We start from the raw sequence: 27,437 nt of genomic DNA on the forward strand, positions 1-27,437 counted from the left end.
AAACCACAACATTTCCAAAATGTGGTCTGCCATTCTTTTTAGTGATTATTATTCATATCAAATTTGATTTTAATTATATTGCCTTCAATCATGCTTCAAACTATTTCTAAGTTCAAAGACGACTTTAAAGTCTTTGTCAATTATAATTATTCCAGTTTATTTAGAATATAAGGACTATATGTAATGTTTAAAAAGCATCTTTTATTACCCATTTACTCCGACATTAATAAAATGGAGGGTCACTTGAAATTAAGTCTAAAGTCACTTTGTAGTATAGACTTTGCAGTTATATTTGTATGCCAGCATTTATAATTTTATGCTTGTACTGCTAATAAAAAATGTCTAAACGAGAATTTTTTTTTGTAAAATTAATAAAAGCTTTTGTTTATTTTTGCATTGTTTTCAGACGAACACAACAGCTTGACATCCCTTGACACTTTTCTGTACTTTCCCATGCATTTAATCCGGCAGAAACCCTTAGATTAAAAAAGCTAAAATATTTAGCCCTAATAAGGTTATATGGGTTTTATAAATTCAAATATTTTTCAATATAATTTTAATTTCAGAAATTAAATATGATGAAGTGAACAAATCTTCACAAATACCGTGATAAACTCCAACCATTTAAAGTCACGTGGAAAGACGCCATTTTAAGTCACGTGACAGGACGCCATTTTGTATTTGCGGTTTCACTAGAAACATATGTGAAGAGTGATCAAGGCGACTAGAAAAAAACAGTGATAATTATCAGATAATTGAGGAGAGGTCTTATCTGTGATGGCACTCATATGTATGAGTCCAGCCAGGAAAAAGCTAAATTAAATACCCTGACAAAGGAACTGTTTACTCGCTACAAACTTACATCTTACCCTAACGTTGTTGAACTTTGAATTCTGCTAGACCACATTCTGAAGGTTTAAAAGTATCAAAGGTTTTAGATCATATCGCAAGGTTGCCTTGAAGGTTAGAAATTTGAAGTTTGTAGCAAGCATTTAGTTCCTCTCATATCTTTTTTTATCCAAATTTTAATTATCCGAATTAAAAACTAAGAAATTTAAAAAGCTGTTCCTGAAAAAATGTTGAAGTTTATTATCTTAAAAAATGCACCAATTTAAACAGCAAAATTCACGAAAATTTGAGAACGACTAAAATTCGCAACTTTCAAAGTTCAATGTTAAAATTATCAAGTTCAAAGTTTTCGAGCTAGCTTGTAACTGGATAAACATGTTTACAAAGAAAAATTTCTTTCTTTCTCCAACGTATATTTTCTCTTTCTCATCCATTTTATTATTTTATTGCGCAGGTTTTTACTATCCAATAAAGTCTAATCAATATCATTACAAAAAGTTACTTATCTCAATTTGTCACTTTAACTAATGAAATTACTGCCACATGTGGTTTATGCACCTCCGTAATATAAATATTCTTTTTTTAAACGTACATAGTGAAGTTCTAAAGTAATTAATTTCAATTGTATTAATTTAAACTATCTAATGTTTCTTTTATCGTTAAGTGATTTCTCTTCATAAACTCAGTACACAAATGTTGACTTTATTTGCGCATTTTTTTAACATTAAAAAGTTGTTTTCTCACCGGACATAAACTGCACCATGCACCGGACATACACTACACCATGCACCGGACATAAACTGCACCATGCACCGGACATACACTATACCATGCACCGGACATAAACTGCACCATGCACCGGACATACACTATACCATGCACCAGAAATAAACTGCAACATGCATTTGACATAAACTGCAACATGCATTTGACATAAACTGCACCATGCTCCGGACATAAACTGCACCATGCACTTGACACTGCACCATGCACCGAACATAAAATGAACCATGCACTTCACATAAAGTGCAACATGCACCGGACATAAAGTGCACCATGCACTTGACATAAAGTACACCATGCACTTGACATACATAAACTGCATCATACACCAGACGTAAAATGCACCATGTACTGGACATAAACTGCACCATGCACCGGACATAAACTGCACCATGCACCGGACATAAACTGCACCATGCACCGGACATAAACTGCACCGTGCACCAGACATAAACTGCACCATGCACTGGACATAAACTGCAACATGCAATTGACATAAACTTCACCATAAACTGTACATAAATTGCAACATGCACCGTACATAAACTGCACCATGCACTTGACATAAAATGCACCATTCACTTGACATAAACTGCACCATGCACCGGATATAAACTGCACCATATACTTGCATAAACTGCACCATTTACTTTACATAAACTGCACCATGATGCTTGACATAAATTGCCCCATCGTACTTGACATAAACTACACCATGGTACTTAACAACGATCAAAGAAAAGCAAAAAATCATCTTGCATAATAAAAGTGATAATGATAACAATCAGTAATTATAATAATGCTTTTATCAATAGATCTCCGTCTCCGATTGATTCAGCGCACATAACTCAGCTGGCCCAAGATAGTGTTAAAATGATCGAATCAGCTGATACCATGACATCTGCCAACCAGTCGATAAAATCAGCTGATCAAAATAAGAAATCTAGCGGCCATCGACGTCCATCCAAGAGAGAGAAGCACAGAAAACATCATCATACAAGGTATTTATTATCTAAAATATGTGAATATATTTTTTATTTCATATCTTTTTAAAAGATTAACAAACAATTTAGATTCTTTAGAGAAAATAAAAAATTAATCTTTTTTTTTAAACAAAAGAAAAACACAAAACAAACGATCTAAATTGTTTCCTTTGGAAAAACTTTCGGTTTTTTACAAAACAAACAATTTTACTAAGCTAACATTTTATTAAATTGAACTTTTTTCTGGATGAACACTTTGATTGAACGTTAGAAAAAGAACGGCATAAGATGAAAAATTAACAAAAATTCAGAAAACGAACAAATTTGACTTTTCCGAACAACTGAAAAAAGTAACAAACAATCCATTCAAACAAATTAAAATAAAACCAAGGGCTAGGTAAACCAAGGGCTAGGTAAACCAAGGGCTAGGTAAACACAAATTGAAAAAGTTATGGGACTATGGAATTGTTCCTGAATAATCGTCTTGTAAACTGTCCGTACCCTCTAAATAGATTCTAAATATTGCGGCTATATCCAGGCTGCGTAGTGAGGATGACCAAGAAGAAGACTGTGATTCTGGTTGTGAATGTGGTGGAACAGAAGTTGAGGAAGTTCCAGGTAAAATTCCAGATTATGATGTAGTTGGAAAACTGTGGGATGTTTGTTGTCTTTTTAATTCTTTGTTACTTATGTCACTAATGTCACTTTTTGCTAATAGATTTTCTGATTTGCAACTATACACCTCTCTTCTAAAAAAGTGATCTTATCTTAAACCGTGGATATTAAGATCAAGCATTGATCTTGATCCTTTGTTAATCTACAGATCAATTTAATCTATATTCGATATCCCGTGAAAAATTAATTTTGTTGTAAACAAACAGCGAATTCGAATCCAGGGAAGAGATCAAACAGATTGTGTGTCAAAATCAAATGTGTCCTTTGCGGATATCGAGATTTAGCGATTAAAAGTTCCCAGCTCCGATCAATATTTCTAGAGCCGAGGTACAAAGTACAGCTAAAAGGTGACGGTCTTTCCACAGTTTTCTGCTTTTTTTTTGGTATTGGTGAGTTTTTTTCCACAATTTTAATTTATCAGGTCCAGACAGATGGAGCCGAACCATGACAGCGGTCAGAGTACTTACCAGGTTTAAGAAAAAACACAGGAGTAAGAAGGAGAAACAGGTGACAGAAAAATAAAAAAATTATTTTTATTTAAATTTTTTTTAATTATTGAAAAAAATTTAAATGTATTCTAATCTCAAGTGATCCTAAAATTATAGTTGGGCATGTCCAAATAAAAAGATATCCTGTTCACCGCTGTTTGAGAGAAATTTTTTTTTGAAGAACTGACAAATTTCAACTAAATAATCCGTTTTTGTCTAAAATTGGTTCAATTTTTAGTAGATTTTTATGACTTTATAATAGGCTGAAAGGATCAAAAAAGTGCCAAATGGGTCCACCCTTATTATCCTCGAAGTTGCTTTCAGATATTTTCAAAAATCATGAAAAACAAATTTTCCAACTAGGTTTTATTTTCCCCGTTTTATTCCACTTTCAGTTAAATATGATGATGAAACCCTACAGGGATTCTAATGGATGACGGGGATCAAACATATTAAACTCAGACACACAACTCTTAAAGTTGCAACATCCAAGCCGGTACAACATGTACTCAGTATACATGCACCCAGTCGTACATATCCAGTTGGACCACCCAGAGTAGAGTCGACCTAGACGTTTTATGCTTTAAATGTATTAGCTGAAAAGACTCTAAAAAACGTTGGTTCCTCTGTGAAATTCTATGAATATTGTTTTTAATAACGTCTATATATTTATTATTCTTTATAACTACATGTATTGATACGAAATCCTGCATAGTTAATCATGATATCCTCTTAAGCTTACCTTGTGATAGGCAAAGAGAATAGAATATATATTAGAGTGGAATTAATATAGAAAAAAGTGTAAAACGGCCATTTTGTTGTACTGTTCTACTTCTATACTCAGGTGTACTTCACATATTTGTGCTATATAACCATTTGGGCCCTGGAACATCATTTTATAGAAAATCTAAAATTAATATTAAAAGAAAACCAAATTATAAAATAGGCTGGTTTCATAATTGACCAATGAACTCTTTCTTAAAGGGCTTAATATTTTTTACTTGTTGCTTTTTGTTGGTTGGTTTTTTTATTGTGATTTATTAGCCTTTTTCGGTTAAAATTAAAAAAAAGGAATGCGGGGGAGGTTCTTTAAGTTAAGGGTGATTACCTATCTTTTTAAAACTTTTTATTTGCATATTGAAGAGACTGTCCGCAAAAAATGAAAGGGGGTATAGGCTTACGGCGAAAAATAATCGCTTTTAATCGCTACTAATCTTACTTCTATCTGTTGCATCTGTAAGGAGAAAATCGTTTACGCGGAATAAATTCGCCATGTTTTTTCAACTTTATTGATTAATAAAAAAGCCTTCCTGATTTATTTGTGCATTAAAGCATATTTTCAAGTGACCCTCCATTCAAAGAGGGCAATGCATGATTTGTACCAGTACTCTTGAAACCTCTTACTGTTTATTATCGAGTAGAATGATCTTTCTGTTTCAACATATCGAAACCCGTTTGAATTTCAATTTCAATCCGAACTCAAACTTGCATAACTCAAAAGTAGAAAGTATGCTTTACGTTGACATCGTTTTTAAACATTCTAAGTTAAATTTTTATTTACTGCCACTTTTTGATTCTTCTTTAATTAAAAGGTTACTTGAAATTACACCTACGGTCCATGAAATTACATCTACGGTCCATGAAATTACACCTATGGTCCATGAAATTTACAAGTTATCTATTTTTGTGAATTCTGAATTCTTGAAACAAAACTTTTAGGAAAATTTACTGAAGGAGAAGAGAAGAAACGTGTGGAGACGGATTGGATTTAAACTCAGGTTTCATTTAATTAAAACTTGTCCAGGCAAAAGAAAGAAGGGGGGGGGGATAAGATAATGACCTCCCCCCTCAGTCATATAATCATTTAAATATCAAATTGTATCTCTTATACGATAAATTGAACAAATCATGACTAATAAAATTAACTTGCATTATTACCCAAAAATAATATACACTGCATTTTAGATAATTACACTTTTTAGAACTTCAGTTTGGAGTATGTTTACTAATAAAAATGTCTAATGCAGAAAGCTAAGATGGATAGTTTGTGCAAAAAGAAGAATTAACAGTGAGAAACAGAAAGCTCTTGAATAGGAATTGACAAAGTTTAAAGACTCAATTTATGACTTGAAGTAGTTTAATAAACATAAGACAGAGCAACTGTGCAGCGAAAACAGACCCATTTCTCTAAATAAGTTCTCCTTTACCTGTTTTTATTATCGAAGAATGAATGGGGTTTACTTTAACCGATTTATTGTAACCGCTGTGTTAAATCAGAGTGACTGATGAAAAAGTTTTTTTTATTGGGTGGGGGGGGGGCATAACCTACGTCATCAACTAAATAAAGACTAGTTCTTGTATGAATATGATCATTGTTCACGCAATTTATCAATTATATTTCCAATCAAGATTCAGTATTATATGTTACTAGGCTTTTAGGACGCTTCTCACCAATCTTCTACTTCAATTGTTAACATTTTCTCTTTAAATGCATTGGAAAACAAAAAAAACAACAAATTTCGCGGATTTCATAAAAGAAGTTTGTGGGTTTTCAATATTTTCTAAAATAAATTTTGTTAGAGGCAAATTTTTGAAAATTCGATCATCCATAAACCTACCCTGGGGTCACGTGAGACCCCGCACAAAAAATTGGGCCCGATCGGATTCACCATTCGACTTTTCTAATGATTTTTAACCTTAAACATTTTCAAGAACAGTTACGATGAATCATGTGGAAAATGTCGAGCATATATAGTGAAACATATCAATTTTAATAATCGCTTTTTTATTACCAAAAATGGTATCTAAGCGAAACCAGAACAAAATAACAATATATTTAAATATATATTTCTAGGCTTTTAGGGCACACCGTGCTCATCTTTTATTTCAAAACTTGTTCTTTTTGTATGCATTGTAAAATAAAAACAAACTAAAAATTTGCAGATTTTATAAAAAATTTCGTGGATTTTCAAAAATTTTAATATTAGAATTTTGTTATAAGCAAATTTTTAAAAATTCGATCATCCATAAACCTTTCCTGGGGTAACGTGAGGTCCCACAAAAATTTGGGCCCGAGCGGTTAAGCCGTTTTTACGTTTATTGGATACAAACAGACACTCAGACAGACCAGCAAAGTATTTATTTAGATTGATGTTTGATTATTATCTTATTATTTATAATGGTGTGTCAGCTCAGCAGGGTGTGACTGCAGTAGGAGCTCTTTGTATTTTCTTATAAAATCTTTTATTATTATTTTCCAGTCTTATTTTTACTGAGTGTCCTACAAATTTAGAAACTAAAGAGACTGTTGACGTAATTTATCATTTTAAAGAGACTGTTGACGTAATTTAGCATTTTAAAGAGACTGTTGACGTAATTTATATTTTTTAAGGTGCATCTGCATACATTCATTTTACAAACACAAACAATTCCCTTAATAAACCACCCTGTTTATTGGGATACGTACGTGGGAAAAACAATAGTTTTTTTTATGACAAATCTTTGTTTTCAGAAAAAAACTTAGCGTTGAAAATAATAAACTAATATTTGGAACTTTTGCAAACAAAACGAATTGACGATACGATCATTTTTCTTCTTCACTTTGGCATAGATTAATAACATTACAGATAGAACACTATATGTCGTCTTTTCAAGATTTAGGGGTTTTTCGTGCACAATAACCCTGAGGCAGAAGCCAAAAGGAGTTACGCCGTACGCGCATGCTGCGTTGAATGACAAGACATGGAGAGAGCAGGCATCATGCATGTAACTCTTTTGGGCCTCTGTCTCAGGGTTATTTTTCACGATAAACCCCTAATTCTTGAAAAGACGACATATAGTGTTCTATCTGTAATGTTATTTTTCTATGACATGACACTCAGAACAAAGCACTAGTGCTTAATTCAATTGCCTCAACTTTCATGCTCTGACCATCCCAATACTTAAAAGAGACTACTCAGGAATTTGAAAAGTAATACAGAATTAAAAGGGATACATAATACATTATGTCTTTGAACTTGCTCTTTGATGGTTCACCTCAGTTAGATAAAGAAACAACTAAATAATAAACTACTACTTCGATATTTTAAAAACTATCCTTCACTTTTTTCGTTGTCAACCGAACTTTAAGTTTTTCAGTTCAGTTTTTAAATCAATAAAAGCTACCGGCCTGAATTTAAAAAAATGAAAATTATCCGGCTAAAACAGCTTTGAAAGAGGAAATTAAGATTGGTCTAAACCCCACTTTTTCTCTTTGTGAACAACTCTTCAGTGGGAAAAGAAAAAAGAAAATTAAATACATCTAATTGAATACATATCACATGTGTTCTTCAAGAATACAATTTCGGAAATAAATAGCAACTATTTCCCGAGTGCTCAGTGAGAACCAGAAAACTGTTTCATTTGAAATCCTTGGAACTGATCTTAAAAACGTTCATGAAAAGGAAATGAGTTTTTACCGCAAACTCTGATTTTATAATCCCTATATCTTTACAACCAGAAGGTGTAAACCTTTTATATTTCAAACTTAGTTTATTTGATTTAACCGAATTCATAGTTGGAAATATCTTGGGTATACGACATTGTGTTGCAAAGATATTGGGATTAGAAAATCAGAGATTGTGGCAAAAACTCAATTCCTTTGATAATTATGGTTCAGTTTCAAAATATAAAATTCGGCGGCGTTTTTAAATGTCACCAGGAAGGGAAGGGAGGGGGGCGTTAGCTACTAAGATCCTTTATGAAATAAAAAATCTTATCCTTTTTTGTCTCAGTTTTTTATTTCTCTTTTCAATTTAAAGTCAAGGATGGTAATAATATTTTAGGATTTCTATATTTTATTATTTGAGAATTTCTGTTTCAATAATTCTATTTATTGGAAATTTCGAGTTTTTCTTTAAATTCAACATTTTTCATAATCTTTCAATTTCAAATCTAATGTTTTTCTATAATAGAATTATTCTGTTATAATTTATAAGATAAATAATAGATAAGAGAAAGTGTAATAATTTAAAAGCAAGCTTTGGAATTTTATAAAATTTGTTGAATTTTGCAGACTTTTAGATAAAGTCCCAGGGGATTTCAAAAATGTTGAAAAATTTTGAAGATAATATCATGGAAATAGAGGGTGGGGGGGGGAGCTGGGACCCCCCCCCTCCCCCTACCGGCACCTGGTATTTTGAGCAGAAAAGAAGTAGCTAGAAATAGGGTTTAAAAGTAACCAATTTACTTGTACTTTTGGTTTAATTTTTTTCTGAAGAAGTCTCTAAAAATTATAAAATAATAGAAACTTCTGGTTTCCGTAGAAAATCTGCAATTTCACAAATAATGGGTTTCGTAATTTTGTAGATTTCGTTGTATTTTTGAGGTGGGCCTGCGGTCGTACCGGAAAACCATAGCTTTTAATTTTTCAACATAAAGTTTTTCTTAAATACTATTTCTAGATCATCCGACATTTTCCATCAAGTGTGTTCACATAATTGTCAACGAACAGATTGAAAACAGTATACTGGCCTGCCATAACAGCTTTAAACTAAACCTGCAAAAAACTGGATTAAGCTGAAATATAAATAATTTAGGTGATATAACTGTGAGTAGTAAGAACGAAGCATCTAGGTATCAAGCCAGGATAGAAGATACTTTAAATATACGCCTCGGGACAAACCTTAAACCAGGTACAGTCACGAAGATTCAACAGTTTGGTCAAGTTTTAACTTTCAATCGCAATTTGACCTTATAAACTTATTTTTTTCGCCTTTTCCCTTTTATACTTGTTGTCGGTAGATACCTCAAACTATAAAAAAATATTTTAAAAAAACAACTCCTAAGTTTAAAGATTGTTGAATTATAGACCGACCAAAATGCGATTGAATTAAAATAGAATAAACCGAATGCACCTATCCTTGGTTCGTCCGGGATACCACTGCTCATAATAATTTATCACTGTGATCTAAGCTTTCTGCACAAAATATCGTTAAGAATTTTACCAATTACTTCTTGCAACTTTGCTAAACTGTTTGAATCTCTGTGTGATTTAGTCTTAGACGTAATACTTTAAAATTCAAACTCCTGAGCTAACATGATTTTGACCTATTGTTGTTGTTAGGAGACATGATTCTGAGATATTTTTGATTAAAAGAGTCATGATTCTGAGATATTGTGGGTTTTAGGAGACATGATTCTGAGATATTGCTGTCTTTAAAAGACATGATTCTGAGCTATTGTTGATTTTAGGAGACATGATTCTGAACTTTTGTTGTTTTTAGGAGACATGAATCTGAGCTATTATTGTTTAAGGAAACATGATTCTAAGCTATTTTTTTTTTAGGAGACATGATTTAGAGATTTTGTTGTCTTTAGAAGACAAGATTCTGAGCTATTGTTGTTTTTAGGAGACATGATTTTAACAAGTTTTGAAAAGTTGCCAGGCGGGAAGAAGAAAAAATCACGGGTATTTGAAAGGTACAAAAAAACGGTTCTTTCTATAAAGCATAATTTCTCCGCTCAAATTTTTTACAAACCAATGTCTACATCTTTGCAACCCAATGGTGTAACTATTTGATCTGGTAGAATTATAGTTCAAAATATCAACTACCTACAACACCAGGATTAAAAGACGAAAAGATAAAAAATGTACTTTTTAGGCGAGTGAAAGTAAATGTAAAAGTAAAGAGTTTATATGACAAGAAAACCAAATGTAAATGTAAATGTAAATGTAAATGTAAATGTAAATGTAAAGAGTTTATATGACAAGAAAGCCAAATGGTTCCAAGAAACCAGATTATCTTGGGAACATTGAGAACATTTTAACAAAGGAATTCAGTCTTTGCAACAAAATATAATTTTCTAATCCCCTTATTTTTGCAACCTGATGGTATAAAACCTATGATATTTTATACTCAAACTATTTGATCTATTCTTAATATTCTTAATATAATCTGGTTTCTTGGAACCCTTTGGTTTTCTTGTTATACAAATTCTTGTGGTGGATATATATACATATATTGTTGTACTACTAGAAATGGGAATAGTTTTTGTGAACGAACAAAATTCTTCGTAAAGGAATATGTCGTTTAGAACAAACAAGAAACGATGGATTGTTCAGAATAATGAAAACAAAAAATCTTTTTTTTAGAAAGTAGTAGGGGAGGGACTTGTTTAAAAACGATCTAATCTTTGAATTCGATCTTTTGTTTAAGTACAATCTAATGTTTAGAAACAATCTAATGTTTAAAACTGATCTAATGTTTAAAACTGATCTAATGTTTAAAACTGATCTAATGTTTGAAAACGATCTAACGTTTAAATACGAACGATTTAAATTCTGCGAACAAACATGAAAAAAACTTTCGGTTTTTACAGAACAAGCGAATTTTAAAAAAGATTTAAAATATAATGTTTCTTTTTTCAAACACAATTTCTAAAGAAACAATAGTTTTTTATTTAACAAACCAGGGGCGGATACAGGATTTAAGTGAGGGGGGCGCTAGATTTATTTCGGAACAAAATCATCCAGATTTAGGAACAACATTTTTAGGATAGATATTTTTCCTGTTTTGCACAAGGTTTTTCTTTCCCTTAAGTGCTATTGAGGAGCTATTCTGAAATCTCAGGGGGGGGTGCTACGCGGACGCCCCCCTAAACGTGTTGGGGGGGGGGAGGTGCTAAGGTCCTACCGCCCCCCCTGTATCCACCCCTGGAACGAACGATTATATTGAACAATTGTTTTAACTGAACGATTGTTCGTTGAGAAAATGAACTTAACGATGAAAAAGAAATAAATTTTGTTGAACGATTAAAAAAACCAACATTATCAAAGAATCAGAGACACTCATACATATTTAATTATCTGCAGTAAGAAAATACCCAGAATAAATATTGTATGAACTGTAAATATTGTATGATAAATAATGTATATGTCACAAACATGAAATTAAATCCATTCTAGCACTATATATACAGCCCCATTGTGTGTTTGGTCTGCAGTCCAAGGTAATTCACATATCCTGGGTTTAGGGTTTACCAAATTGTTTCTGGTAGCATCTGATCCAATCAGGATGCAATCACATGCTTGGTGACAATCCAGAACCAATAGAAATCGCAATGGCGGTAACATAAATCTATCTATTTATCTAATTCATCATCCTATTTGATATGAATCCTGAAACTTGTAAACGGATATTGTGTACTTATACTGGAACAAGAATGATATCCAAACACATATCTTGATTTCTATCATGAGAACCCGTTTTTTAGTTTAGAAGGACATGGACAAATTGTTTATTAAGAAAAATCCTATACAATTTGACTATTTTACTGCATTAAGTCTAAAGGATTTAAGTCTTTGCTAAAAAATAAATGTTCTATTTCTATATTTTTGCAAGGATGGAGTAAACCTTTGGTATTTCAAACGTAGATTATTACTGTTATCTTGCCAGGCTACAGAACTCACAGTTGGAAATATCTAAGGTCTACGATATTGGGTTGCGAATATAAAGGTGACAAAGAATCAATTCCCAATCACAATTTTCGAACATTTTGTGTAATACCAAAAATTGGGATTGGGAACTCAACTTTATCATTTGAAACATAGAGCCCGAGGTTTTGGATATTTTCCACTGATTCAGTTAAATTCTCTGCACATCCCTTCATCTCTAGAATACAATGCAGTATTTTCATTTAAAATTTAGATCTCTCTCTAGAGACAAATATATTCGTCCCCCTGCACCAGTATAAAACTAAAATATAACAACTGCACATTTTTAAATGTATTAATCGGAACACAATTTTGACATTTAAAATCTAACGTTTTCTTTCTTTTTCAACAGGCTCAGCATAGGACTGCCCACAGAAAATGTTGATAAAATTCACAAAATTTTCAAAAAATCCGGGCTTTATACCAAAACTTGAATGTTTTTTTTGACACAACTTAAATTTGATCATTCTGACCCTCAGGGCTTGGGGAAGTCTCTGGGCAGAAAACTAGTGTTAGTTTTGGTTCAAATTACAATAAAATTATGAAGCACCTTTTTGATAAAAATGCACAAGTTCAAAAAATATCAATAACAAAAATTGTTTTAGAATTAAATGGCTTGAATGTTTTATATTTCGGAAACGTACAAAATTGTTAATTTTTGAATGACTTAAAATATTTTCAATTTTTTTTTCTCGTTTGAATGTTGCTTTGAGTTTGTTACTGTATCATTTTTTATTGGTAGAAAAAGCTCGGGACAAAATTAAATCTAAAAAGATTTTAACCTTCTCGATAAAGAGTAAATTTTTGTCTAAAAACTGTATAACACTGCGAATCAAAATGACAGTGTTTTAAAATAGTTAACATTGCATTCAAAGCAAGTTTACAAGCAGTCAAAGCTACTGTTAATTGACAACTTCTCTTTGTATAAATGTTGAAGTGTTTCTTCTGTTTAAAGGCTTGGCTGAAAATAAAAATTTAAAAAGAAAGTCGTCTTTATTTCTTAGATCCATGCTGACACGAATTTTTTCATTTTGTTACCTGTTGTTTGAGAAGGAACTTTTTGATAGTTTATAAAAACAAAAGAAATATCCCTTTTTTATCTCTAAATCTGTAATGAAACTCTAAACGACTAACAACGTAGTCAGCCGTACTGTCTAGTCTGAACTATTAGATGTAAAATCGACCCAGAGAGTTTTATGCAACAAATATAGCTTTTAAAATTTGAAACGTCAAATTTAATTTTTGATTATTTTAGGACACTGAGCTTCGATGACAGCAATCCCAGAGCTACAAGATCAAGAGTTGGCTCCGGAGTCGGAGCTATCCGGCTCCGAGAGGTTCTCAAGGACCTGGAATCCGGCAGGTATACAGGCAGCCCGGAAAAACATGATGCATTTGATTTTCATAATCTATCTATGTTAAATTATATAACAGGGGTTATGAAAAAATGTCTGTGTTTGGATTCCGTTTCGTAGAAAATATTAAAAAACCCTGTATCTTACATCATTATTTCACCTAGTTTTCCTTGTCTCTCCTTCTTATTATCTGATAAACCCTGTCTCTAACATCATTATTTCACCTAGTTTTCCTTGTCTCTCCTTCTTATTATCTGATAAACCCTGTCTCTAACATCATTATTTCACCTAGTTTTCCTTGTCTCTCCTTCTTATTATCTGATAAACCCTGTCTCTAACATCATTATTTCACCTAGTTTTCCTTGTCTCTCCTTCTTATTATCTGATAAACCCTGTCTCTAACATCATTATTTCACCTAGTTTTCCTTGTCTCTCCTTCTTATTATCTGATAAACCCTGTCTCTAACATCATTATTTCACCTAGTTTTCCTTGTCTCTCCTTCTTATTATCTGATAAACCCTGTCTCTAACATCATTATTTCACCTAGTTTTCCTTGTCTCTCCTTCTTATTATCTGATAAACCCTGTCTCTAACATCATTATTTCACCTAGTTTTCCTTGTCTCTCCTTCTTATTATCTGATAAACCCTGTCTCTAACATCATTATTTCACCTAGTTTTCCTTGTCTCTCCTTCTTATTATCTGATAAACCCTGTCTCTAACATCATTATTTCACCTAGTTTTCCTTGTCTCTCCTTCTTATTATCTGATAAACCCTGTCTCTAACATCATTATTTCACCTAGTTTTCCTTGTCTCTCCTTCTTATTATCTGATAAACCCTGTCTCTAACATCATTATTTCACCTAGTTTTCCTTGTCTCTCCTTCTTATTATCTGNAAAAATGTATAGGAAATATATATATAAATATATAAAGCAGGAAAAGTTTAGTGCCCGGTATACGTTTAATTTTCATGTTAGGTTTAGATTTATTAAGCCTGTAGATGTACTATAGACATAATTTCAAGTAACCCTCCATTAAAAAGTGGTAATTCCGATCCTCAACTGTACCTTTAAACCATCATCTATGCAAAAATGATGATGCAATTCCTTTTCATTTTTCGGTGGAGTGCTTTGTCAGAATTAAACACTTTTCCGTCATACAACCCTGATAATTGGAGATTTATGCAGTGCTTATTTTCTCATCCCTATATCTTTACAACCAAATGTAATTGACCTTAGATATTTCAAACTATGTATTCCGTAAAGGAGATAATCCAAGTTTAAATTATCAAATGTTTACACAATCAGATTGTAAAGATATAGGGCTTAGAAAATTTTGATTTGCGGAAAAGACGCAAACTCCTTCATTATGTAAGATTGTTAGATGCGTTTTTTAGTATTTTTTTAACAATATCATATCATTCTTTACAGATTTTTTTTATAACAATATCATATAATTCTTTACAGATCCTTTTTTCTTCATGAGTAAAAACTAAAAAGTAAGGGGGGTGCACTTTGACACTTTGTGACACCAAATTTTGTACAGGCTGCGTTTGGTCCTAAAAATTGAGATAGAAGGCTGAAATTTTGCATGCAGCCTCTAATTTTGGTCGTCTACATGGATCACGAAAATTTGAGATCGGAGGTCATAATCCTCCATTTTGACATCCGTGATTCGGAAAATATGGGAAAATACCACTTTCCCCCCTCAAATTCACTTATTTTAAGTTAGTCGACAAGGGGGGGCAGGGGGTGTATAAAAGTGCTTCCAGCTAAATGTTGAATGCCCCCCCCCCCCTAGGGGAGAAACTTGAAAAAGAAGAAAACAAAGTTTAGAAAATTAATGATAGTTATAGATTGGCATTTGATAGAGGCATTTTTGACAGTTTAAAAACTGTGGAGAAGTGCCTGCACATACTTTTTTTGCTTTGAAAATACTAAAACTGCATTTTTTCAAAATACATCGTTTAATTTGACGCCACAAATATGACATTTACTTTCTACACTTTTTACAAATATTTTGGTGACTGAAATTTCGCCGGCCCGGCCCATGATGTATGGATAGATATCAACCAGCTTCAATATCCAGCTTTGCTCGGAAACTAACTTTTTTTCTGATAAAAGTCAGCATACTTAATTTATAACTTTTAAACTAAGCATTTGCATTTACTGTTACAGTGCCGATTGAAGGATTTATCTCTGATTGGATAATGAGACAGATAGAAAGATAGATGTTACCTCCATACTATTTCTATTGGTTCAGAATAGACAACAAACACATGACAAACCCTGATTAGATCAGGCACTAATGGACTCGGCAAACAGGAGTGCCAAGCTAAGAGAGTTTCCAAATTTGAGGCAAATTGACAAAGAGGTTCCATAGTCATGATTGGACATACAAACAGACAAACAAACAGAGATTTCCTCTTTATACATACTAGTGTGGGAACCCAGCTATTCCCGGAGTTTTCAACCGACTAAATAAAGAATTTCAAACCAAACTAGGAAAATTCCTGTGATTCGTGTTTTTTCCAAGTTCCCCAATGCAAATTTGAGGCAATCAAGTCCAGGGTATTGCGTTGTGATCGAACAAACAAATAGAGATTACTACTTATATAATAAAACAAGACATATGCTTATATGTCTTCTCTGCCCGGCCAAACGCCTGGACTAAACGGGGTGAAATTTTTTGTTGACACTCATGTGAAGCCTGGGGGTGACATGGGCTAAAAAAGATTCAAATTTTAACTTAAATTTTTTATTTTTTTTTTTCACGGGCTCTTCAGTTAGTAATATATATAATTATAGAAGTGTGAGACGACGATCCTGGCACAATGAACATTTTTCTAATTATTTCATAGATTTTGGAACCAAATCTAAATACAGGTGAAATAATATCATCTCACAAATCATATTTTTATTTTTTTTAAAATGAAAAATAGGAACTGAATTTTTGCTTTAAACTTTGATTTTTGAATTCTCAATATCTTTGCAACCCATTGTCAACTCTTAAAAACTTCTCATATTCTAACATCTTTATCTTTGTAACCTAGTGGTGTAAACTTTTGTTAATTCTAACTTTGGCCACGTGAATCATGCATGGTTCAATATATCAAAGGTCTTTGATATCAGGCTGCAACGATCAAAGGATTAGTAAAAATTGTAGACTGGGAGTTTGGGGCAAGGATTTAGTACATAATTGAAAATTGTTAAAATAAGCTATAATGGATTTGGCTTGGCTGACGAAAAGACCCTGAAAAAAAAAATCTTATTTCACTCGTACATTTGTCAGGTAATTTAACACATCTATTGGCTATAGAGTGCCCCAAAAAATGACGATTTAAAGAATTTCATTTTTTACGAGAAATTTAATAAAATTACCCTCTAAAAACTGATATTTTTTCTTTTTATGTGTTGTAAGTTTCATTGTAAATAAATATGTAAATATGTTTAGGAGTCCACATATTGCTCCTCTAGTGATCATATCAATCCCGGACCCGGAGTTAAACTCTCCAATCCTAAACCTTCCTGAATTCAAACCAGACCCAGAGTTGCAGGAGGATAAACCAGGCCCCTCCTCATCTTCCCCACCCCCCTCGCCAAGCTNTTATAAATTGATGAAATGATTGATTAATTATAAACGCATTTATCTGTTAATTGATTACTATCTTATATGGCTTTATAAATTGATCTTTTGCTTGATCAATGTTGACTTCGTAAACGGGTGAATTGATTTATTGATTTATAAATTGATTGTTAAAGGTAGTGTTAGTGAAAAATGAAAGGGGGTATAGGCTTACGTTGAAAAATATTCGATGTTGATTACCACTAATCTTATTATGCAACGATTAGTGTTGGCCATTAGGTGTCTTAACTCTCGATGTTTCTGCATGGTTCCACGTGGCAGAGACACATAGGGAACAAGAAATCTCGTATCAAGTGCGTTGTCTATATAAACAAATAAAAAAAATTATGATGTATCAACTATATACCAGTTGAATATTGTAACTTTCTGAATTTGGCTGGACACTACGTTTTTCGGTATGAGTCGTTTTTAACAATTTTCTCCTTATAGACGCAACAGATTAAAGTAAGATTAGTTGCGATCAAAAACCCTTATTTTTCGCCGTTAGCCTATACCCCCTTTCATTTTCGCAAACACTCCCTTTAAAATTTTCATTTCTTGGATTTATTTTCAGATGTTAAACTAAGGAATTAGCAATGGTCATCAAGTTAAAGAAACTGTAGACTTGATTTCAAGGGGCCCTCCATTTGTAGAGGGGGATGTCCTNTATGTCAATGAGTAAAACTCTTTAATATTTCAATCATGTGCATTCGACTAGAAGTAGTCAACATTTAAAATATCAAAGTTAACACCACACAAAGATTCAGACATTCAAACTTTGCATCAGTTTTCAATTTTCTAATTTCTATTTAATTAATTTTCCCCCTCAATAGGATGTTTATTTTTGGATTAAAAGTAACCAATTCAGAGTAGCATCATCATAATTTTGTTTGTTTGTAATTGCGCTCCATGCAGAAAAGGTGCGCAAAAGTTTACAAAAAAATAATTTGCGCCAAAAAACATGGTCATTTCGTGGAAACCTTACACTGAAACAGAACAATGGCCCAAAGGAACTGGACACTTGCAAAAAACTCATTTTTCTAATATCTTTGAAACCTGATAGATTATAGAGCCTAAGTTTAAAAGATATAAAAGATATACAACATCAGATTGCAAAAAAGTATTAGAAAATTAGAGTTTTTTTAGAACATTTTATTCTTGATAAACAAACATATTATCGATGTTAGATCTTTACAATGTTTATACTTATTATTGTTATCTTTATATTTATGAATGACTAGCATTAAAAATCTCTTGCTGAACCTAATATTAATGAATACCTTTTCGGAATGAAACTCTTTTATAGCAACAAAAAAACAGTTAGCGTGAAAATATAAGGCAAAAAATAACCAAAAACTAACGTTTTAAAACGAGCGTTTTGCCTTATATTTTCTTTTAGCCTAGGGTAACAAATTTCCATGTTTGATGATAAAGCAACATTCTACATACTAAAGTTTTAAAATAATGGAACCTTCTCATATTGTCGTAATACCTTTTAAAAGTCTAAAAAAAGTATAAGTTTCTATAAAACGAATTTGGCAATTGCCCATTCCTGTCCTTTTATTGTATTTGCCTCTTTAAATAAATATAGGGTTCTTAAAAAAAAAAGTTTAAGAGAAAATTATACATTGTTTTTTTTTCATACTTTCATAAATGATCAAGAACAACTTTTATATTAACGTAATAACAAATTACCAATTTGATTTTATAATGAAATCATAAAATATATTAAATAAACCCAAGTTTGGTTTTTTGTGCGTCGAGGAAAAATTTAAAGATTAAATTTTAGTAATTTGTTAAAGGATAAAAACATATATTTTTAGATTTAATTGGATGTTTCATGGTAATCAATACCCAATTATTTTGATTTTTGTTGGAAAATTTGATATGGATAAATCTGTGTTACATACGTTCCTGCCCCCCAATCATGCCAATAAACCCTAGCGATTGATCTTAAAATTTTTAATAATTTATTAACAGATTTTCTTTAATTTCTTTTTTGTAAAAATATTTCTTCGAACTAACTAATTCAATAAATATTTAGTTTTAGACGATAAAATCTTATTCGAAGTATTCTTTTTATAGAAAACTAATAAAATATTTATCTATTTTTTATGATGCATATTATACAGCTTTATCTTGATATACAGGGTTACCCTCAAAGAATGAGACAGTGAAGACGACTTGAAACTTTTCAAATATGACGATCCCAAATTGAATAAAGTCCTTTAAATGGTTGATTTTAAGATTTGGCAAGGAAAGACAGAAGTTTATAGTTGCAGAGAATCATGAAGATAAGGAGACAGACCGTGTAAATTCCGTACAGTTGTCTCTGAAGTCTCATCCTTTGTGGGAAGCCCAGCCCTCTTTAGAAAATTAATTGCTAATTGTACATTTCCCTAAAAAGAACAGAACACATGATAAATTAATGTTTACAGGGAGTGACCCACGTCAATCAAAGTAAATTTTTCAAAATTTAATTAAAGTTTACAATATTTAAAGGAAAAAAGATTGTACGATTTCAAAGTCATGAATTTTCTAGTCTCTAGGACTTTGAAACGAAATTAAGACACTTTTGATTATCTGTATTTTGGGATAAAATATCTAGATATATTAAAACTCAATTTAAAATTAATATTTCCTTCATAAAACCGGTTTAATATTGTATTTGGCGGATTTTCGTGGTTGGAATTGGCGCATTTCGGGTTTTGATGAGAGCAATACTCAACATTGAGCCTTAATCTCCTCTATTTTCATTGGTCCTAACTCCTTAAGTCAAGCCTAAGATCTCGAAGCTGTCAACCACGTGATAAAAGCTATGGTTAGAGTTGGGTCTTAGATTGGGTTTTTAAGCTGAGCTTTATGAATCACGACCTGAGCCGAAGCTTTTAAATCGAGGGCTCTGAAACATTTATTCATTAAAAATATCAATTTCATCCTTCCCTAATTATTCTAATTTTATCTTGTTACGTATTACTAACTGAATAATATTATGCATTTGTAACATCTGAAAAAAAATTGCCAAAATAATTGTTATTGTTTCATGACAATATGTATGAATGTATTAATCCTTCATGTTAATTGTATATCATCTTTTTATACCAAATAAATGTTTATTGATTTCTAATTAATTCAAGATTCACACGGAATTTGTGCCTCTCACTTTTGTTATCAAAGATAGACAGATAATTAGACAGAAAGATAGATATACTCAATTGGAGAATTGAATACAAGGAGGGGGCAATAGGGTTTCCGTATACACTTTGCTGTGACGTATTTGGGCTGCTGGAGAACTAGTTTTTGCGTAACAACAATAATATGGCAAAAACTCTTGATTTTTTGAGCATATGAGACATCTAAGATATAGGGGGGTCAATTGAAAATAAAGTAAAATATTGATCATCTCTAATTTATACATATTTTACCACACGTACTTTAACAATATGAATTTCAGGTAGGTACAATTTTCACAGTTTTATTTAGACATGTCGATTATAAACAATAACCATTGCTGATTGTTTTGAATTAGGTGTTTGTTTACTTTAAAGGGACTGTAAATGAAAATGAAAAGGGGTATAAGCAGAAACCTGAGAATTTCAGGAGTTGAACGATGCCAATAAAACATCTATTTGATGTTCCTGTCTTGAGAAATTGTGTCAAAATTATACCAAAACATATAAATGTAAAGATATACGTTTCCATATCATGTTACCAGAACTCCCTCCAATGACAGTGCACTATACTGGACACTGGTCACGTGATACAGACAGAGGAACGTGACAATAATTTTGCGCTGTCATTGGTTGGAGTTCTGGTGACATGTTCCGGACGTAAAAATAAGATTATTAATTATATGCTATAGAGGACGTGGGTCAGACTCTAATAAAAAACGCATAAAGTACTTCCAGTATATATATTTCTTATAACTTATTACTAGAGGGTTCAGACTAAGAGTTTATCTCGAGATCACACGTGTAGATGTTTTTCAGTACTATGCCCCGTATCCGTTCTATCTCATTCTGTTGAATCTTGTGGAACTTGTTTAACGCGGCCAGGCATCGTCTTCCACAATGCATTAAAATTCAAAAATTATTAAATTCAAATAATAACAGTAACACACATGAGTTTTTCTGGCTCCTCTGGGATATAGTCGTTTACAGATTAGCTGCGTATTTGTTGAATATGATCTGTTTAATATTACGAATCTTATACAAAATCTTACATATATACGTTTTGGTATAATTTTGACAAAGTTTTATATCAATATCTCGAGACAGGAACAGGAACATCATATAGAACTCTTATAGGCATTAATCAGCTCCTGAGATTCTCAGGTTTCAGCCTAAACTAAACTAAACTAAACTAAAAAATCATTGATCTCTTATTCATATTTGATCAGTAATAGGTTTAAAGCAGAGGCCTAATCAAGGGGGGGTTTTTGCCATCCCTCCCTTCAATGAATCATCAACTATTAGTTTCAAACCATCAACAAAATCTTTTTTTTTTAATGTTTTACATAAATGAAGATACGGCAAAACTAGAGTAAAGATATACCCAGAAATGCTTCTTTATGAGTACAATATATATTTTTGTTCAAAATTAAAATTCTGTTTGGTTTGGCAACTTATTTATGCAGAATTTTTCCTACTTTCTAAAAGGTTTTACATCGGTATGTTTATCTTATCGATATAAATAAATATTTATCAATAGAACTATGACTTAAAGGGAGTGTTCGCGAAAAATGAAAGGGGGTATAGGCTTAATGCGATAAAAAAGCGCTTTTGATCGCTACTAATCTTACTTCTATTTGTTGCGTCTATAAGGAGAAAATTGTTAAAGACGTCTCATACCGAATAACTTAGCGGCCATAAAAATTGAGAAAATTGCAACATACAACTTAGACCGTAAAAAATCAATTTAATTTCAAACAAATCATTTAGATATTACAACCTATAGTCATCGATTATCTTTCGCCACATTTGTATATTATATATATATATTTGTATATTATATATACAGGCGAATGAGTACTAGGCGAAAGTGTACAAGGCGAAAGGTTACTGATCTGTTCCAAGAGAGGGATTGGACAAAGTGAATCACTTTGGGGATTGTAGGGGAGCATAATTACCCCCAGTATTCTTTCAAGGGGGGGGGGGTTTACCCCCAATAAAAAATTGCACTGACGGACGCGAGTTTACATTACAATTTTACTCATCACAAATACTAAATGTGCAACAAAGGTATTGGGGAGGGAAGTTGGTGGGAGTAAGGGGTGGTTCTTGCTTTATAAATGCTTTGTAAGATAACAGAGAAATCTTTCAAACTTTCTCCCAGTTTTAGCTCAATCTCCCTTAATTGTACCCAAAGTAACTTTATAACCCAATACAGGTGGATCTAAAACTGTGCAAAGCTATGAAGTAACAATATAGTGTTGCAGTGCATGATCGTACACCAATTTTTAAGAACAGTTTATTGAAGAAAACAAATTAGACCGATATTTTAATAGTTCGGATGATAGCTAGCTGATAAGGAAGTTTGAGAAACATAATAGAAAAAGGTAGGCACACATATTTTTGTTTTGCTTTCGATCAATATGAACATGTGGCACCTGATCCTACGTTAATTTTTTAGGGCTTATTAAAAATGTATTTTATAGATATATCGCCTAAATAAAAAAACAGTAACGGCTATTTTAGATTTTTTTTTTCAAAATACTGATTGGCTTTTTTGTTGCACTTTTCCCATATACGTAAAAAAGGAATTTAACAAATGGTATGCCTTAAAAGCAAAAAAAACGTCCTATTGTCAAGAAAAATTACAAGAGTGGTGTGGTTGAAAAATAGCCTGTTTAGGGTTAAAATTTCTCCTTTTGAAAGATAAAATTATTTATTGTTTTAATACCGAATTCACTCATGATGTAAAGCAGAGGCTCGGTCAAATCAATTGATGGCTCATGGCGGCATGAGAGTCCCTCCCTCGCCTAAAACTGGTTTAAGGTTGTCGATTCTGTTTGTTTTACGCCTAGGTTCATGGAGTACATACATTCAGTTCAGAGTTCAGTATACCACAGACCACATGCTGATAAAATCCCGTCAGGACATTTGGAGGAAAATGTACGCTAGATTCTGACGTGTGTATTTGCTTAATCAACTACATTGATCATTGTTATTAGTTGCAGTACGTGGAAAAGGGATATGAAAATAAACCAACATAAACAACACTGTCCTTTTATTTACAGAGACTGTTAGGAGGCGAAAAGTGAAAAGTTATCAGAATTTAAAACTTTTTTGGGGGGATTTTTTTAAAATTTAATTTTGCATATATTGCTCTCCACCTTATTCATCCAGAGCCAGCGATTTGAAAAATTCGGGAAAATACGGCTCGGGTCTAAGCTGTCGTTGGGCCTTATTTACGACTTGAACTTTCAGATTCAAGCTGCATCTTATTTTCCACAGACTTGAGTTCAAAAAACCCGCTTTAATATTCTATTTGACGGATTTTCATGGTAGAAATCGGCGCATTCCGGGTTTTGTTGAGAATAAGTCTTAACAATGAGCCTTATTCTCTACTAAAACCAACCAAGGTCGGTATAATTTTCATTGGGCCTATAATTCCTTTAAGTCGAGCTGAAGATCTTGCAGCTGTCAATCACAAGTCACAAGCTGTCGTCAGAGTTGGGTCGAAGATCAGGTCTTAAAGTCAGGTTTAAGGATTTAAGGCTTGAGCCAAAGTTTTTAAATCGCAGGCGCGCTCTGTGGACTTACTCTACAGGGTTAGCTTAAAGAAATGGATCAACTAGTTATCATCAAATTCAAAAGTGAAAAATTTGATATAGATGAAGGTTTAAGATATCGATCCTCCATAAAAAAGTTCCAATGCTTTGGGGTTCTAAAATCTTAATATTTAGGACTACATAAAAGTGTAAGTGAGATTTTTTGGTAAAATCGAAGGCCTTTGCAGTAGGTAGTTATCAATAGGAGTTACGCCGGTACCAGTACAAACGTCGGACCCACAAGTAGGTCGGACGGTACAAACATAAGACTTACAAACGTCAGACCAGTACAAACATCGGACCAGTACAAACGTCAGACTGGTACAAACGTAGGACGGGTACATTTATAAGGAAAAACGTCGGACTAAGGAGGAAAAAATATATTTGAATTTTCAGATTAAAATTCTTGTAAATTCACAATTTTCTCTCAAAAAAAAAATCCCAATTTTTTTGTTAAAAATTCATAATCTCCCGAAGTCTGGACACATGGACCGGGATGAGGAGACTATATTGAGGTCAAGCAAGGGGGACGGCACCTACTTGATTCAAATCAGTTTGAAGATAGGGTTACAAAGAAGAAACCCAACAAAACCTATTACAAATGCATTCAAAGGAAAGAATGTCAAGATTATCAATTTTCTGGGATCTGTTGAAGAAAAGAGTACGTGAAATAGAATAACAAGTAGTTAAAGAATTGTAGAATTCTTTGTTTAAAATATCTAAGGTCTACAACAGCAGGTTTCAAAGATATATGGATTAAACTGTATGATCTTGTAGAATTCATAGTTTGAAATTTTTTAAAACAATGGTCCATTAAAAATCTACCAAGTCCGACGTTTTTTCTTATAAATGTACCCTTCCGACGTTTGTACTGGTCCGATGTTTGTACCTGCAGTCCGACAATCGTTTTTAAACGATCCTTTTTTAAAAAAATTCGTTTTTTGAAAATGGTCGTTTTTAAAACGATCGTTTTGTTAATGATCGTTAACAACGACCCTTCATTAACGACGAACCTTTGTTAACGATCTTTAACAACGACCCTTCGTTAACGATCGTTAACAACAACCCTTCGTTAACGATCATTAACGATGACCCTTCATTAACGATCGTTAACAACGACCCTTCGTTAACGATCCCCCACATTTGTCAAACTTCATGTAAGACAACATTCAATAAAGTTGCATGTAATTTTTTTCCAAAAACGACCGTTTTGATCAAGTTTGTCGTTTTGTTAATGATGGTTAACGACAACCCTTCGTTAACGATCGTTTACATAATTGTCAATAAATTTTTTCTTCAAAAACGATCGTTTTTTCAAAAAGATTGTGCCCTTTGGTTTGGCATTGATAGTTTTGTGTGCTTATGTCCAGTTGACATTGAAGCCTATGAGATCATGCCCATTGGTTTGGCATTGATAGTTTTGTGTGCTTATGTCCTGTCGACATTGAAGCCTTTGCGATCATGCCCATTGGTTTGGCATTGACAGTTTGTGTGATTATGTCCTGTCGACATTGAAGCTTATGCGATCGTGTCCATTGGTTTGCCATTGATAGTTTGTGTGCTTTTGTTCAGTTGACATTTAAGCCTATGAGATCATGCCCATTGGTTTGGCATTGATAGTTTGTGTGCTTATGTCCAGTTGACATTGAAGCCTATGAGATCGTGCCCATTGGTTTGCCATTTACAGTTTGTGTGTTCATGTCCGGTTGACATTGAAGCCTATGAGATTGTGCCCATTTGTTTGGCATTGTTAGTTTTGTGTGCTTATGTCCAGTTGACATTGAAGCCTATGCGATCAAAACCGTTTGTTTAGCATTGATATTTTATGAATTGTACCTGGACAGATACAATTTTGAAAGCAGTTTATGGATTAGGGCATTCACTACATATATTTAGGCTTAGGTCTGGTTAAGACACTTTCTGGGCCGAGGGGTGCGGCTAGGACAGGCTAGTGGAGCCGAGTGCCACAGCCAGAACAGGCTCTCACGGCATGGGCGTAAATCCTTTGGCTTCTGCTGCCTTGGAGATGCGATGCTTTAAAGCTGACCCAATTTTGAAAAAAGATGCAACCTTGTTAAAGTAGTTTATACGGAACAGACTACATCTCTGTCAAATAATGTCACTAACCTCAACAATGTGCAGTTTGTAAAAATTCATAAAATCTGAGTTTTTTAGTTGCTGTAAACATCTTTAACTGTCATCAGTCGGCAATAAAATATAATATTGGATGAGAGGACATTAATTTACAGTCATAACTAGTTTATAAAGTGGAACAGAGGATATTTTTAAGAATATTTTTTACATAAGTTTAGATTGATAAATCTATAAATATAGTGCTGGAAGGAAAAGTAGAAATAATGGTAGGAAAAGTAGAAATTTTGGTTGGAAATGTAGAAATGATGTTAGGAAAAGTAGAAATGTTTGTAGGAAATGTAAAAATGATATTAGGAAAAGTAGAAATTTTGGTAGGAAATGGAGAAATGATGTTAGGAAAAGTAGAAATGTTAGTAGGAAATGTAGAAATTATGTTAGGAAAAGTAGAAATGTTGGTAGGAAATGTAGAAATGTTGGTAGGAAATGTAGAAATGATATTAGCAAAAGTAGAAATGTTGGTAGGAAATGTAGAAATGTTGGTAGGAAATGTAGAAATGTTGGTAGGAAATGTAGAAATAATGCTAGAAAAACTAGAAATGTTGGTAGGAAATGTAGAAATGGTATGATGTTAGGAAAAGTAGAAATGTTGGTAGGAAATGTAGAAATGTTGGTAGGAAATGTAGAAATGCTGTTAGGAAAAGTAGAAATGTTGGTAGGAAAAGTAGTAATGTTGGTAGGAAATGTAGAAATCATGTTAGAAAAGTAGAAATGTTGGTAGGAAATGTAGAAATGCTGTTAGGAAAAGTAGAAATGTTGGTAGGAAAAGTAGTAATGTTGGTAGGAAATGTAGAAATTATGTCAGGAAAAGTAGAAATGTTGGTAGGAAATGTAGAAACGCTGTTAGGGAAAGTAAAAATGTTGGTAGGAAAAGTAGAAATAATATCAGGAAAAGTAGAAATGATGTCAGGAAAAGTAAAAATGATGCCAGGAGAAGTAAAAATGTTGCTTGAAAATCTAGCAATGATGCTAGGAAATATAGAAGTTATGTATGTTTCTATATCTAATCTATTTAATTGTATTAGGGGATCCAACCTCTAAAAGAAAAAAGGTTAATTTGATTACTGAGCTCAGATTTAACAATTAATCAAAAAATACAAAATTTGTATAAAAATTTAAAACAATTAAAAATTTCAAATAAAAATCTGAAAAGGAAAGTAGACTTTATTTGAAGTAACCCTCCTTAGAACAGGATAAACACCTTTTAAACCTTTATCCAGGTAAAAATGAGAAATATTTTGTTTTTTATCTATCTAGAGGATTAAATTTCTACAAGAGATTC

The 27,437-nt window shown here is 32.6% G+C and overlaps 2 protein-coding genes across 2 annotated transcripts; both read left to right on the top strand.

Annotated features, from left to right (window-relative positions):
* Nucleotides 1-570: 570 nt before the first annotated feature.
* On the top strand, nucleotides 571-5,614 carry LOC111710196 (uncharacterized). Its single transcript, XM_023484259.1, has 5 exons — nucleotides 571-806; nucleotides 2,448-2,633; nucleotides 3,154-3,233; nucleotides 3,712-3,797; nucleotides 5,498-5,614. The coding sequence occupies exons 1-5, from the start codon at nucleotides 778-780 to the stop codon at nucleotides 5,612-5,614; spliced, it is 498 nt and encodes a 165-aa protein (XP_023340027.1). The 5' UTR covers nucleotides 571-777.
* A 3,739-nt stretch (nucleotides 5,615-9,353) lies between these two features.
* On the top strand, nucleotides 9,354-17,233 carry LOC111710197 (uncharacterized). The gene is made up of 5 exons (XM_023484260.1): nucleotides 9,354-9,450; nucleotides 10,168-10,237; nucleotides 13,507-13,614; nucleotides 16,416-16,493; nucleotides 17,062-17,233. Exons 2-5 carry the CDS (start codon nucleotides 10,173-10,175, stop codon nucleotides 17,231-17,233), a joined length of 423 nt encoding a protein of 140 aa, XP_023340028.1. The 5' UTR covers nucleotides 9,354-9,450; nucleotides 10,168-10,172.
* The last annotated feature ends 10,204 nt before the right edge of the window (nucleotides 17,234-27,437 follow it).

Source organism: Eurytemora carolleeae, unplaced genomic scaffold, assembly GCF_000591075.1.
Source record: "Eurytemora carolleeae unplaced genomic scaffold, Eaff_2.0 scaffold889, whole genome shotgun sequence".
NCBI classification, from domain to species: domain Eukaryota; kingdom Metazoa; phylum Arthropoda; class Copepoda; order Calanoida; family Temoridae; genus Eurytemora; species Eurytemora carolleeae.

Bases quoted from the DNA above. Each gene is read 5' to 3' on its own strand.
- LOC111710196 (XM_023484259.1), top strand. From the start codon at position 778: ATGGCACTCATATGTATGAGTCCAGCCAG. The intron at 2,634-3,153 runs GTATTTATTATC...GGCTATATCCAG, and splicing joins AGAAAACATCATCATACAAG to GCTGCGTAGTGAGGATGACC. The intron at 3,798-5,497 runs GTGACAGAAAAA...CAAAACTTTTAG, and splicing joins GGAGTAAGAAGGAGAAACAG to GAAAATTTACTGAAGGAGAA.